The sequence below is a fragment of the Pantherophis guttatus genome, chromosome 10 (assembly GCF_059756535.1).
Source record: "Pantherophis guttatus breed Tessera chromosome 10, ASM5975653v1, whole genome shotgun sequence".
Classification (NCBI taxonomy): domain Eukaryota; kingdom Metazoa; phylum Chordata; class Lepidosauria; order Squamata; family Colubridae; genus Pantherophis; species Pantherophis guttatus.
In genome coordinates, this window is record NC_142072.1 from 18401064 (window position 1) to 18415066 (window position 14003).

At 40.3% G+C, this 14003-nt stretch overlaps 1 protein-coding gene across 1 annotated transcript in view; it reads right to left on the reverse strand.

The window, feature by feature from the left end:
- MACO1 (macoilin 1) overlaps positions 1–14003 on the reverse strand; it is a 73760-nt gene that overhangs the window by 15671 nt on the left and 44086 nt on the right. Inside the window, exon 7 of the mRNA XM_034413498.3 lies at positions 823–981. Coding sequence (XP_034269389.1) covers positions 823–981 — 159 coding nt within the window. The remainder of the gene's footprint in view (positions 1–822; positions 982–14003) is intronic.

A 14003-nucleotide genomic window follows, 5' to 3' on the forward strand; every position in this document is an offset into this window, starting at 1 on the left:
GGGAGGTTGGACTTAGTTCACCTGTGGCTACATAGGGATTCTAGGCTGATCCCACTTTTGACTCCACCCCCAGGTTCTTCCATTCCTTCTCCTACATGAGGGGAGGGATGTAGATGGATATGCTTCTCACTCATTCCAGTCTGCTTGCCATAGACCCATAAAGGAAAATTCAAAGTACAAATGGACCCAATATGCATACATTCACCAAAATGAGTGAATGATGATCCAAACGTTCACTGTAGATTTGGGTTAGGTTTGTTTATTCTGAGCAGTTTAGCGTAGGATTTCAAGAGGGAATTTCTTGTCTCTCAGAAGAAAATCCATATTGTAGCAGAACTAAATTTGGGCGAATATTTCTGCTAACCAAGCCTGACCTTTAGCTTTCTGTCTGAATTAAATATCACTCTGAAAAAAGAATCAGGCTCACTTTTCATATTCTCACGGTGTGTTTATTCAGTTCACGGAGAGTCAGTCCCTAATTAATATAGCACTCCTATCTCTGAAAGAACTATTTAGTTATTTAGCTCGTAGTCCTTCAATACAGAATTCTCAAGTCATTAAGACGTTTAAAGCTGATGCATTAGCTTCCCACTTGAGGACTGCAGGGCAGCCAGTGAAACGCTAAGTGAGAGAACAGCTTTAATCTTTCCAACCAAAATGGATAGCGCTCAAAACCACTTAATTTTGTCAAGATTCAGATTTTTAAAAATGCTGTTATCCCTCCTCCAGAATAAAAATGTAAGAGTAAAAAAAGCAGCAGCATTTTTTTTAAAAAAACACCTCTTGTATGTATGGTGAAATTGGAGAGATGGGTAAACTTACTTATTCTGAAGCAGCTCATTTTCTTGTCGGAGCTGTCCAATTTCCGATCGGATCCCCCGCTCTGTGCTAGTCAGAGAACTGATCTGACTACGCAGCTCTTGTTCGATTTGTCTGCTGGCCTGTAGATCAGCCTTTAACTTCTTAATATCTTGTTCCAACCTAGCACAGAGAACAGAAGTGCCTTTTAGAATATTCACTGGTTAAGAGCGGAGAATGTATCATCTCTCGGCGTTCAGACTTTTGCAACAGAACTTTTCCTGAAAAGTCAAACACAAAAACGGTGCTAAGGATAGGAGTGACTTTTTTTTCCCTCTCCCTTCCTTATTGCACCTTTGACTTCAATTTTTTTTTTTTACTGATAGCCACTGGTATACAGATAGTCCTTGACTTACGACCACAATTGAGCTCAAGATTTCTGTGGCTAAGCAAGGGCAGTTTGTTAAGTGCATCTTGCCCCATTTTGCGACCTTTCTTGCCACAGTTGTTCAGTGAATCACTGCACTTGTTGAGTTGGTGACATAGGTTTTTTTTTTTTTTTAAATTTGATTTATATGCCGCCCTTCTCCGGAGACTCAGGGCGGCTTACAATGCGCTAAGCAATAGCCTTCATCCTTTTGTATATGTATACAAAGTCAGCTTATTGCCCCCACAAACTGGGTCCTCATTTTACCTACCTTAGAAAGGATGGAAGGCTGAGTCAACCTTGAGCCTGGTGAGATTCGAACTTACAGTAATTGCAGACAGCTGGTGTTAATCACAATGCTTTTAGTCTGCTGAGCTACCAGGCTCCAGTTGTGGAATGAATCTAGTTCCCCCATTGACTGTGCTTGTCAGAAGGTTGCAAAAGGGGAACATGTGATCCCTAGGACACTGCAACCGTCATTAAATATGAGCCAGTTGCCAAACGTCTAGCATTTTGATCACGTGACCATGGGGATCCTGCAAAGGTCGTAAATGTGAAAAATGGGCAAAAGTCACTTTTTTTCAGTGCCACTGTAACTTTGAACAGTCACTAAATAAAGTGTTGTAAGTCGAGGATTGCCTGTGTTAAGTTTCATACAGGATATATTGCAATGGTTCCAAAACCTTGCTCCTATCACAGTAAGTTAAGTACAGGTAGTCCTCGACTTACAACAGTCCATTTAGTGACTGTTCAAAGTTACAACTTCCCTGAAAAAAGTGACATATGACTGTTTTTCACACCTACAACCTTGCAGCATCCTCATGGTCACGTGATTAAAGTTTGGATGCTTGGCAACTGGTTCATATTTATGACCGTTACAGTGTCCTGGGGCCATGTGATTAACTTTTGCGACCTTTCTGACAACCAAAGTCAACGGGGAAGCCAGATTCACTAAACAATCGTGTTGCTAACTGAATGGCTGCAATGATTCACTTAACAATTGTGGCAAGAGAGGTTGTAAAATGGGGCAAAACTCGATGAATTTCTCACTTTGCAACATAAATTTTGGGCTCAATTGTGGTCGTAAATCGAGGACTACCTGTAGTAGATTTTAATCTGGTAAAACAGATCGTAGCTTCCAATAACAAGTAGTGCGGATTCTCAACAGGTTGAAGCATGAGATACATCATTTCCAAAGTATATTCTAAAAAGCTGAAGATGGTTCTAAAAACATGGACCACTTCGTATCGTGATCTAACCACCAACAGACTGCTCACTTTCTGGTACCCAAGTTGTCAGGGTTCCAAGTAACACCTCCAACGAAATCAAACTCCGAGGCCTGAGTTTCCTCAAAGCTAATTTTTATTAGCTTAGTCATATTGGCACATCAGGGAAAAACCGATTCTGAGAGCTTCCAAGTTTTCCTCACCCAAAAGAAAGTTCAAGTCCTTGCCCTTCACCCACATGTCCATCACACGAACCAATCATGTACCCTCCAGAACAGAAGATACCTCTTCATTCTTCTCAGCACAGCTGCAGGGTACAACAGCCTTGACTTTCTGGAAAGAATGTTATTTTGACTACATGTCATCTTCACTCCCTACAATCCCCCCCTCCCATTTTCCCACAGTAGAATTTGTGGCAGGCCTGAAGGCTCCAAGGTAAAAGATGGCTTCCAGGTCTGACACAAGCAGTGCTAAGAAGCAGAGAGCTTCTGAAGCTAAATTGGAAATGAGTCTGACTACAAGCTTCATATTAGGAGAGACACATGATTACTGATGATTACGTGTCATGAAGTTAGAGTCTTCCTAGTGACCAAGCAGACAGAACTTCTCCAGGATAACTTGGCTTTTTAGATCTTTTGGTGGTACGCCCGCTGCTGCTTGATCAGAGTGCTGGTTTCCCTCTTCTTCAATTTCCTCCCTTCCACCTTCCCCAGCGCTAGGGACCCAAGGCTGGATTTTTGCATGTGTCCAAGATATAAATCATCTGAGTAGGTTTGAGAGTCAGGGAGATGACCTTAAGGGAAATGGCACGAACTTTTATATAGGCAAGAGGAATGAAGTATTCCTTAATCTTGGAATAAAAGATTGAAAGAAACTCAGACAGGCTCCTCCTTGATCCATGGGGATGTAATAGAAGGGGATTAAAGCACAATCAAGCTTGCAAAACTCTTTTATTATAGACTATATCAACAGATCTCTAGACTTCTTATGGAGTCTGTTACAGACATCTCTTTGTATGTTTGTTCGACTGATATCAGATTGAACTCGACAATCAAGCTTGTTAACCTGCTCATATGCTGCATCACAGTTCAAGCATACACCTGGATAACTGCTTTATTAAAGGAAGATTTATGAAGTCTAATTCATATTATTTGTCATTGACTGCACTGGACCCATATACTGTGTTTGCTCTGTACCTCCTGACTAGGAATGAAATGCCATCCCTTTTCTATTTCCTATTCTATTGTTCCTCAATAATAAACAGCATGATGTTTTGATTGAAAGTATGCTATGTCAGTCCCTTTCAATTTGCTGGTGCCTAAGATGTTAATGTGTGGTTGATTCATTTAATATTTCAAAATGTTGAGCTTTCCCTTTTTCGTGTTTCTTATGATCCTTGTTCCCACTGTAATTTTGTCTTTTCAGTTTCAGCTTTCATTTTCCTGCATGGCAACATCAGCAACTAGACTTCTGGAAGGCTTTAATCAGCTGCATCATAAACATCATTACTGCATCAAAAGATCTTCAGCTCTTCTTCAGTAGCATGGTAAATTCACAGTGAAGATTAATGCACATTAATTTCTCCAACAAAACTGGTTAGAATTTGTCTGGGTACACATGATCTCTAAAGTAAGTTATCCAGTTTCAATATTGTCAACACCAACCACCTGTTACAATGGCACACAGACTTATCGTTCCAAAAGCATCACACAATTATTTTCCCAATAGCATCATATCTGGAAATCTCATCCAGAACATTCACCACTCTTGGTAGCATGGAAGAGATAAAATGCACTCAAATCATTTTTTTTTAAAAAGAGATATGAGGAAAATCAACCAGATGCTAGTAATATACATCCCATTATACACCAACTCAGGCAGATTTATCTAATACATAATGACATTCTTTTACAGCTAAAATACAATTGTCTATATTTTTCTCCTTCCCTCCCATCCTCATACTTGCTTAGAGCAACCCTCTACAAGAAATAAATGAATTGCAGTTTAAGAGGGTTAATTTTAATTTCCCCTGACTAGACCATCATGGTCATATTTAGAAATAGAAATAGAAATAGAATAACAGAGTTGGAAGGGACCTTGGAGGTCTTCTAGTCCAACCCCCTGCTTAGGCAGAAAACCCTACACCACTTCAGACAAATGGTTATCCAACATCTTCTTAAAAATTTCCAGTGTTGGAGCATAACACAGTGTTGGAGAAATAACAAAACTTGTTTCATATTTAAAAAGCTGTGCATTTAAAACCACTGGAGTCTTCCAAATGAACATAATAGCAGCATATCAATCAATTCTTTTTCTACCAAAAATTTCAAAGGTAACAATAAAGATACAGCAGAAGAAGAATGAAACAAATCAATATGATTAAAGGCAGTTGAAACACAATTGAAATTGTATTAATAAAAAGAAAACCAAACTAAAAAAATAATAGCCAACAAAGTAACTTAAATCCCAAATGCCTGCTTTAATGAAAAAAAGAACAGCAGGAGAGCCAGCCTACATAAGGAGTTCCAAGCATGCAAGCTCATTTCTTATGTTCAAACCAACCTTGTCTCTTATGGTACAAGATCAAGAGGGCTTCTTTTAGCAGAACAGCAAAGTTAGAAGGGACCTTGGAGGTCTTCTAGTCCAACCCTATACTCAAGCAGGAAACCCTATACCATTCCGGACAAATGGCTGTCCAATCCTCCAGTGGCAGCAAGGTGTCCCACTGATTAATTGTTCTCATGGTCAGGAAAGTTCTTAATTCTAGGTTGGATCTCTCTTTGATACTTTTTCATCTGTTATTTCTTGTCCTGCTCTCAGCTGTTTTGGAGAATAGGTCGACCCCTCTTCTCTGTGGCAGCCCTTCAAGTATTGGAAGACTTCTTCTATCATGTCCCCCTTTAAGGATTTTTAATTTCAAAATACAGTCTTTCGAACAACTGTTTAGAGTTTGTTAAATCATGCCTCATGCTTTGAACTGAATCTGGAAAGGGATCCATAAATATGGCTGGCTTACAAGACCTAAGCAGATGTATTAGACCTGTAAGCAGAGGTGAAATGCTCCCGGTTTGGACCTGATCGCCTGATCCGGTAGCAATGGAGGCGGGTGGAACCAGTAGCAAAAATCCCTGCCCCCCCATGCCCAGCTGAGCCGCGCAATCATCAGAGGCTTTTTTTTAAAAGTTTTTAAAAGCATTTTTTCTACAACCTCTTCCACTGAAAAAATGCTTTTAAAAGTAAAAAAAAAAAGCCTTTGGCTCACCTGGCTCAGCTGGGATCGTCAAAGGCTTTTAAAAGCATTTTTTCTACAACCTCTGAAGAGGTTGTAGAAAAAATGCTTTTAAGAGCCTCTGACAATCCAAGCTGAGTTGCCTGAACAGCAGAGGCTTTTTTTCTTTTAAATGCCTCTGACGATCCAAGCTGAGTTGCCTGATCGGCAGAGGCTTTTTTTCTTTTAAAAGCCTCTGATAATCCCAGCTGAGTTGCCTGATCGACAGAAGCTTTTAAAAGAAAAAAAACCTCTGCCGATCAGGCAACTCAGCTGGGATCGTCAGCACCTTTTGAAAGCATTTTTTTACAACCTCTTTGCCGAAGAGGTAGAAAAAATGGTTTTAAAAGTAAAAAAAAAAAATTGGCCACGCCCACCGTCACATTACCCCCCCCCCCCACCAAGCCACGCCCACAGAACCGGTAGATTTTAGATTTCACCACTGTCTGTAAGGTAGGGAGTTTGGCCCTTTTCAAGTCTGGTAACTAGAATATTAAAGAATATTGGAGAAGTCTATATTAAGTGCATTGCTTCCTAAGTCTGGTTAATAGGCGATACTGTAGCCCTGTTCAGGCACTTACTAATCATAGCAAGACACAGTCATAACCAATCTTGAAAAAAATTAAGGAGCATCACATGTAGTTAGCATTTGGATTAGAGAAAACTAAGACAATCCCAGAGCTAGAACAGACTGGGAATTCTGAAAATAGTTTAGGAGAAAATGGCAAACACTTCAGTGGCATTGCCAAGAAAGGTATACAGTATAGAGGTGGGTCCATAATTACCAGGAACTGTACTCAAAGACGACTTTATGAATCTCAAATATTATTAAAATCAGGGCACCTCAATTAAACTTGACACGCCAACAAAATGAAGTCCATCGCTCTCTGACACTTGTGCGTTCAACGTAGATGTCTGCAGGAGAAAAACCTCTATATACACTATGGATGTTGGCTTTCATGTGTCAGCATCCTGACAAGAGAACAGAACTATCAAGTGGTAGCTGAGAATTAGGAGAGCTTTGACGAACAAAAAAGATTTAAATAATTTGGTAGGAAATTATTATTGGATAGTTACTGTTATCATTAGATTGTGAAAGCAACTGAAATGATTAATATAAATGTTCTACATATATTTTGAAGTGCTCCCAGAGTACTCCCAGAGTAATCCTACAATTAATATGGCTTATCCCACGTCTGAATTGCCAACCTCTAGATCAGTGATGGCTAACCTTTTGGCCACCACGTGCCAAAAGTAGGGGTTGCATGGGGGGATCGTGCGCATGTGTGCCCACACCCACAATGCAATGCCCACTGCGCACCCCACCCCTGCACATGTGACCCCCCACGTTCCCCCCACCCCCTGTGCAAGCGCAAATGACCCCCCCCATGCATGTGTGTGCGACCCCCCATGGATCATTTTGGGCCTGACAGGCCTCCCTGAAGCCTCCTGGGATCAAAAAAGGGCTGTGGGGAGAGCGCATCACCCCCCCTCCCCGCAGCCTGTTTTGGGCCTGCCAAGCATCCCTGAAGCCTCCTGGGACCAAAAATGGGTTGTAGGGGGGCACGAATCCCCCCCGGTGGCCCATTTTGGCATGGATTTTTTATCAGGTTCGCCTGATTCGCCAGTTGCGTCCCTTTCTGGATTGGGACTCGTTACGCACAGTCACTCATGCCCTCGTCACCTCCCGCCTGGACTATTGTAATGCTCTCTACATGGGGCTCCCCTTGAGGAGCACCCGGAGGCTCCAACTGGCGCAGAGTGCGGCCGCGCGGGTGGTAATGGGAGCGACATGGCGCTCCCATGTAACACCTCTCCTGCGCGAGCTGCACTGGCTCCCGGTGGTCTTCCGGGTGCGCTTCAAGGTTTTGGTTACCACCTTTAAAGCGCTCCATGGCTTAGGACCTGGTTATTTACGGGACCGCCTACTACCACCAATAGCCTCCCACCGGCCAGTACGCTCTCATAGAGAGGGACTCCTCCGGGTGCCGTCAGCCAAACAGTGTCGACTGGCGGCCCCTAGGGGGAGAGCCTTCTCTGTGGGGGCACCTACCATCTGGAATGAGCTCCCCCCGGAGATACGGAGGATCCCGGATCTGCGCTCCTTCCGCCGTGCTGTGAAGACCTTTTTATTCCATCAGGCGGGCTTGGCCTAATTTCTTCCCTTTTTAAATATGTAAATTTTAATCTGTTTTTAAATTATTGGGGTGTTTTAATATGTCTGGGCCAAAATGATTTAATTTGATTTTATCTGGTTTTTAAATTTTTTGTATTTATGTATTTTATTATTGGCTGTTCACCGCCCTGAGTCCTTCGGGAGTAGGGCGGTATACAAATCAAATAAACCATAAACCATAAACCATGGGGTGCACACCGCTCCCCCACCCTTGCTTAAGACCCCTCCCACCCCCACACATGTGCGCAAGACCCCATGCACGCATGCGCATCTGCCACATGCGCACTGTGCCAGTGACCCAAAAATCAGCTGGCCGGCAGGAGGTGCACACGCATGCACAGTGGAGCTGAGCTGGGTGATGGCTCGCATGCCCACAGAGAGGGCTCTGTGTGCCACTGTGGCACACGTGCCATAGGTTTGCCATCACAGCTCTAGATGGAGACCATGAGTCTGCTTCAGCTAGTGCAGAGGTTCCCAAAGTGGTCAACATCAAGAGGTTGATATTGTTGCTATTTGTAGTACTATTAGTTAAAATAATATTTATTAAATTTTTTTGATATAATAAATTTTGGGGGTCATTGAACAGTCTGAAACTTCATGACAGGGTCGACAAACTGAAGAGTTTGGGGACTCCTGAAATAGCATATTCTCCTTTATTTCAACCTATAGCAGTATAAACCAACAGGGAACATTCATTGCACAAAACTGTAGCCGCTAGCTTCATGGGCACTAAGAGGACCAAGGTCAGATGCCAAGACTCTTAATATCAGACAGGTCTGTTATGATCACAAGGCAGATATCAACTGTACCTCCCATTGAGAAATTAACTGTTTTCACTCTGTTGGAATGACTAGGAGGGATATAAAGATTGAAGATTAAACCTGGAAAAGTACCTTCAGACATATCCCAAATTTAATATAATGGAAGGGATTTCATCTAACAGTTAGGATAGCAATGGTGAAATATGAGGTTTAGGAACTATAATTCAGAGTTCCAGAAGAGTTCAGGAAACACATACTGTAGAAGCCTCCTCAACATTTTCACCCATTATTGACAACAACAATAGGAGTGGCAATGGCAACAAAGTTCAGCATAGAGGATTTCTGCAGTCTACAGTCACAGGTTGCCTGCAACTAAGTGAGAACTTGTTACCATAGCTTTATGCAATATTAAAATATGAAGAACACAAAATGCATACATTACACAATGTGTCCTAAAAATAAATTAAACTAATCTGAAGAAAACCACCTTCCTAATATAATATTAAGGGAGATAGCTATCCATAACCTATCAATTTTTTTTGTCTATATGTGTGTACGCGCACACACAAACATATACATATATTCATCTCCAGATTCTTAATTTAGGTCACTTTGCAGAGTGAGATGGATGGCATATAAATTTAATAAATAAATAAATAAATAAATGTATCATCTACAAGAGTCTTTAAACTAGCCTACCTTCCATGGAATACCAGATTTTTCCTGATATAGTAGCTCTCAATTGAACAAAATTCTAGCATCTATATTCTTTAAATCTTATTACATCCAAGAACTTTGTTGGGTCAGGTTAACATCCATGTATCCTGAACTTTCAAAACTTAAACTTGATCGCTAAGCGGCCGCTTGTTAAGTGTGGACTACTATATGGTGAAACAGGAGAATTTGGTTTTAATAGTAACCAAAGAGCAGTGAAGCAACTGCATTTCTCTGCCCTTATTTGTTCATGGATATCCATCCTGTGGCCCTGTTTTGGGTGACACATGCCCTCTTGAGCAGGGGTGGGTTCTACTTACCTTTACTACCGGTTCGCATCGCGCTCCCGTATGCTCTTCTGCGCATATGCAGAAGCTTCTGCACATGCGCAGATCACCTATGACAACGTCCGGGTCAGTGGGCGAAGCCTCCCGCCGGTTTTACTACCGGTTCTTCCGAACTGGTCCGAACCGGGGGCAACCCACCACTGGTCTTGAGGTAAGGGGCTCAGAAAACTCTATGGGAGCATGTGAAAGATTTAACTCAGCATCTGTCAGACAAAGTTGCTTAAATTTGCTCACAGTTGGACACTAGCTTTATTGCAGGTCCAGAGGAGATGCCTGGGGAGGATTCTTGCCCAGTTATCTGGAAACAGTTTGAACCTGTTGGGCCTGATAAACAGACAGGGTATTTAGGACTGTGAGCTTAGTCACCTGTTCTTTACAGCTGTACCCCTCCAGGCTGGTTAAGGCAGTCTGGAGCAGGGGGTGGGGGAAAGGGAGCAGGCATCATGTACGTTCAGGCAGTGGTAAATTCTTCTTTGAGTGTAGGATTGTTTCATTACCTCTTAAGGAAGATTTTGTTTTTCCTCTTCTCAAGAGAACAATTTTCATTCATTATCAATTCTTCTCTTTTTGGGGAATGTAACTGAGAAGGTGATTGCAATGCACAATAGCTTCAGAGGTTTAGATGAAAACAGATTATCTAGAATTGAAGGGAATATTCAATAAGGGAAGCCAGATTTGTTTAACAGTCGCATGATTCACTTAGCAAACACGTGATTTGATTAACGACCACGGTTAAAATGATTGTGAAATTGAATCCTGTTACTTAATAATTTGCTTAATGACTGCATTGCTTAGCAATCAAAATTCTGGTCCCAATTGGGGTCGTAAGTCAAGAGATGAAATTGACTGGGCTTTCTGTGTATTAAAACTCAGTTTTAATTAGGTTGCCATTTATATAATTTTTTTTATATTGTCATATTTATATCATTGCCTATCTCACAGTGGCTCTGGGTGGCATACAACAAAGTTCAAAACAAAATGTACAAATTAATATTAAAGTTATTAATATTTAAAACTTTTTGCATTATAAGAAGGCTATTCCCTTCAAAACAATCTCTGCTTGTTGGAAGCCAGCTGAAGAGGTCGCAAATTGCAATCACATGACCACAGAACGCTGCAAAGTAGTAAACGTGAGCCCATTGCCAAGTGCCCACATTTTGATCAAGATAACTGTGGGGTTGGTATGGACAGTTGTAACTTCAAGGATGGGTTGTAAGTTACTTTTTTCAGTGCTGTCGTAAGTTTAAATCATTGTTAAAGAATACTCATAAGTTGAAGGCCATCTACACAAGTTTTTAAAATACAGAGGTCCTGGGGACAGCTAACTATTATTTGTGATTGTAACTCTGGCCTCCCTTCTGCCACTGAGATACAAACGATTTGAACAATTTCAGCAGGTCAATGCATGAATTGACAGGGCTGCATCTATGCCACAAGTCCATAGGACTGTCACCTATAAGGGTGAGAACAGCTTCATTTTTCTTCTTTAAAATGTTAAATTTCTATAGTTTAACTTTGAGAGTATTTTTGAGAATAGGTTGACACCTATTCTGCTGAAATTGTGTGAATTCTCTTCTATCCAAAAGGCCAACAATAAGGAGCAAGTAAGATTTCTATTTTTATCTTTTTAATGATGGAAATTATTGAAAATGCTTTCTAGTCAAAATTGTTTTGCCCTATTTACCACTTTGTAGGTATCAAATGAAATTTATTTTATATTAGAAAGCCTATGAGACTGAATTGATTTTTTCTTTTGTTTTACTGTTGTGAAATGGTATTATTCGTTGGCTTTTTGTGTTTTAATAGCAGAATGTATGCACGTATCCGTAACTAAAATAATGTGCACAAAGGATAGCTACACATAATTTTCATAACTAATGTCATTCCATTGTTCATCACCCATCTTACCATAATAATGAAATATTCATAAGGCATATTGTTCTGGATAACAATTAAATGGGAAGAAAATTAAATATGCTGGTTACATATAGTAGTAAGAGTTTTGTCTGGCAAGATTCTGTCTATTGTCTGTAAGCAAATGAGAACTGAACTCTGGCCGAATTTCTCTTCGTTGTTCTTGGGCTTAGCCAAACGCCCATTTCCCAGATTAACCCTTACTACTCTCACAGAATAAACAGATATATTCTATGGAGTATATCTTGCTATCGTGACTCTCTTTCTGTCTCCAATCCAGCTGCGGGCTGTGCTGTCTCTTATCTCCCTCCTCCCCTTCTGGAATGTACTCCCTCCTTCCTGGGAAACTGCCGCTTCGCTGTAGTCCATCCTACTGGTTCCCCCTCTGTGGGCACCATCGCTCACACTACCTGTATGTAGTACTGCTGCTCTAGTGGATAGGAATACTAACCTTAATTTTAACTCTAATTTATAAACTTGGAATGCATAGATAGGAGAAAAGCTTTGAACTTTCTGAATTTCAAGCGTTGCTGAAAAGTTAATTTGGTATTGCTGGAAAGAAACGACCACTCTGGATTTAAAATCCTGAACCTAAAAGGGGTGTGTGAGGAATGGTCAAATTTGGTAACCCAGATGTACTGACAAATATGCTTACAATTCTTAGTGCCTCATTCTTAAGCACCATGTTACTACGTAAAACATGCTTTCTTCTTTCTTTGTCTCATGTTCTCTGTACACAAAAAGCATAAACTTAATCTTTTGTAGAGTCTCCCAAGTTAAAAGCACACACTAGAGTTGAGGATCGGTTTACCAGCTTTGGCATGGTATAGATGTTGACTTTAATTTCTAGTGTCCTTTTCTTTTTTTTGTTTTGGGGCAAGGAGGTTGGCCAAGATGTTGATATCTGTTTCGACACCACAGTGACAGTCATAGCTAATGCAGGTACAGAAGTAAATGGTGACAGGATGTGCAACTGGAACGACTGCACAATTCTGATACACACCACAATTTTTACTACTAGTAAAAGAGCCACAAATGTATTTGGTGGAAGTTGGTAGTCTTACTTGCATGAGCAAAGAAGAGTCAACAAAGAGATTTTGTTAGTCTATGAAACCAGTTACACGGGAGACTTTTGCCAGGGATAATTAATGGGTGAGGTTAAGCGTCCTTCTATTAATTTTCTTCTACAAATCCCTCCGTTTACCTGTTTGGAAATGTACCAGATTAATGTAAAAATAAAACAAAAACAAACAAAAAATACCCAGGGAAAGTTGTGCTGACGAAAAAAATATGCTGACCAGCCACGAAAGGAAGGAAAAAGTGGCTTAACAGATCTCTAATGAGTACAAATTTCACAGCTTGTAATCACCAAAGACAGAATTTAAGTTGGATTCATTCATTGTAGCAAGGTGTGGTATTTGGTTGTGTCTTAGAGTTTAACATGAAGCCAGTCAGTGATTTGTAAATTCTTTATGATTTAAAGGATTGGTGGTGTGTAAACTTAAACAATTATGGCTTTCTTAATAAGCCAGCTGCTTGTGAGTCCAGCTGTTACGTCTCATGCTTGCCTATATAATCTCATAGCGAGATGGTGCAAGGAAAGGACATCTAAGGTTAGTCTCAAAAGTGTTTCCCTCATTGGTGACTAAATGTTTTGAGTTCTTATTTAGGATACATTAATGACTTGTATTTGTTCACTGAAATGTGTGAATTGCTTTGAGAATCTTGTATCGAATTTTAGGCAGGATACAAACATAGATACATAACACAAGATATAACTAATTATCAACATACAGGTAATATGCTAAAAATGAACACTCTCCCCATATCTGACTTTTACCCCATATCCGATAACCGAACTCCCCAATCGTATAAAACTATAAAGAAGCACTTGCACATAATTATTCCTTGCCATTTTTGAGATGAAAAGACATTTATGCTTGTCAAAACTGCTTGATTGGATACCTTTTTGGAACACTACTTGTTACTGTTCTTTATTAATTTACTGAAATTCAATAAATTGGCAATTAGAACTGCTGGTCAATAGAAATAGATTGCCACTTTGTAAAAAAAAAAAAAAAAAGCAGCAAAAACCTGATGTGAGCTCCTGATGGACATATGTACTGTATGTAGCTCCTGATCTTCTTTCAAGGCTGAGAGTAATCTGGAATTTATTTTCTTTCAGAAAGGAATTAAAATACCTATTTTTATACTGCCATAACTGGTTTAATATGCCAGCATGTTGTTTTAATATATTTTTATATGTTGCGCGTTATTGTTTTTTTGTAAAGGTCGTATAAAAAACTATCAGCAGTAAATTTCAATAAGAGATTAGAGAACTGAATTGGAGAAAACCTAATTGAATAGAATAA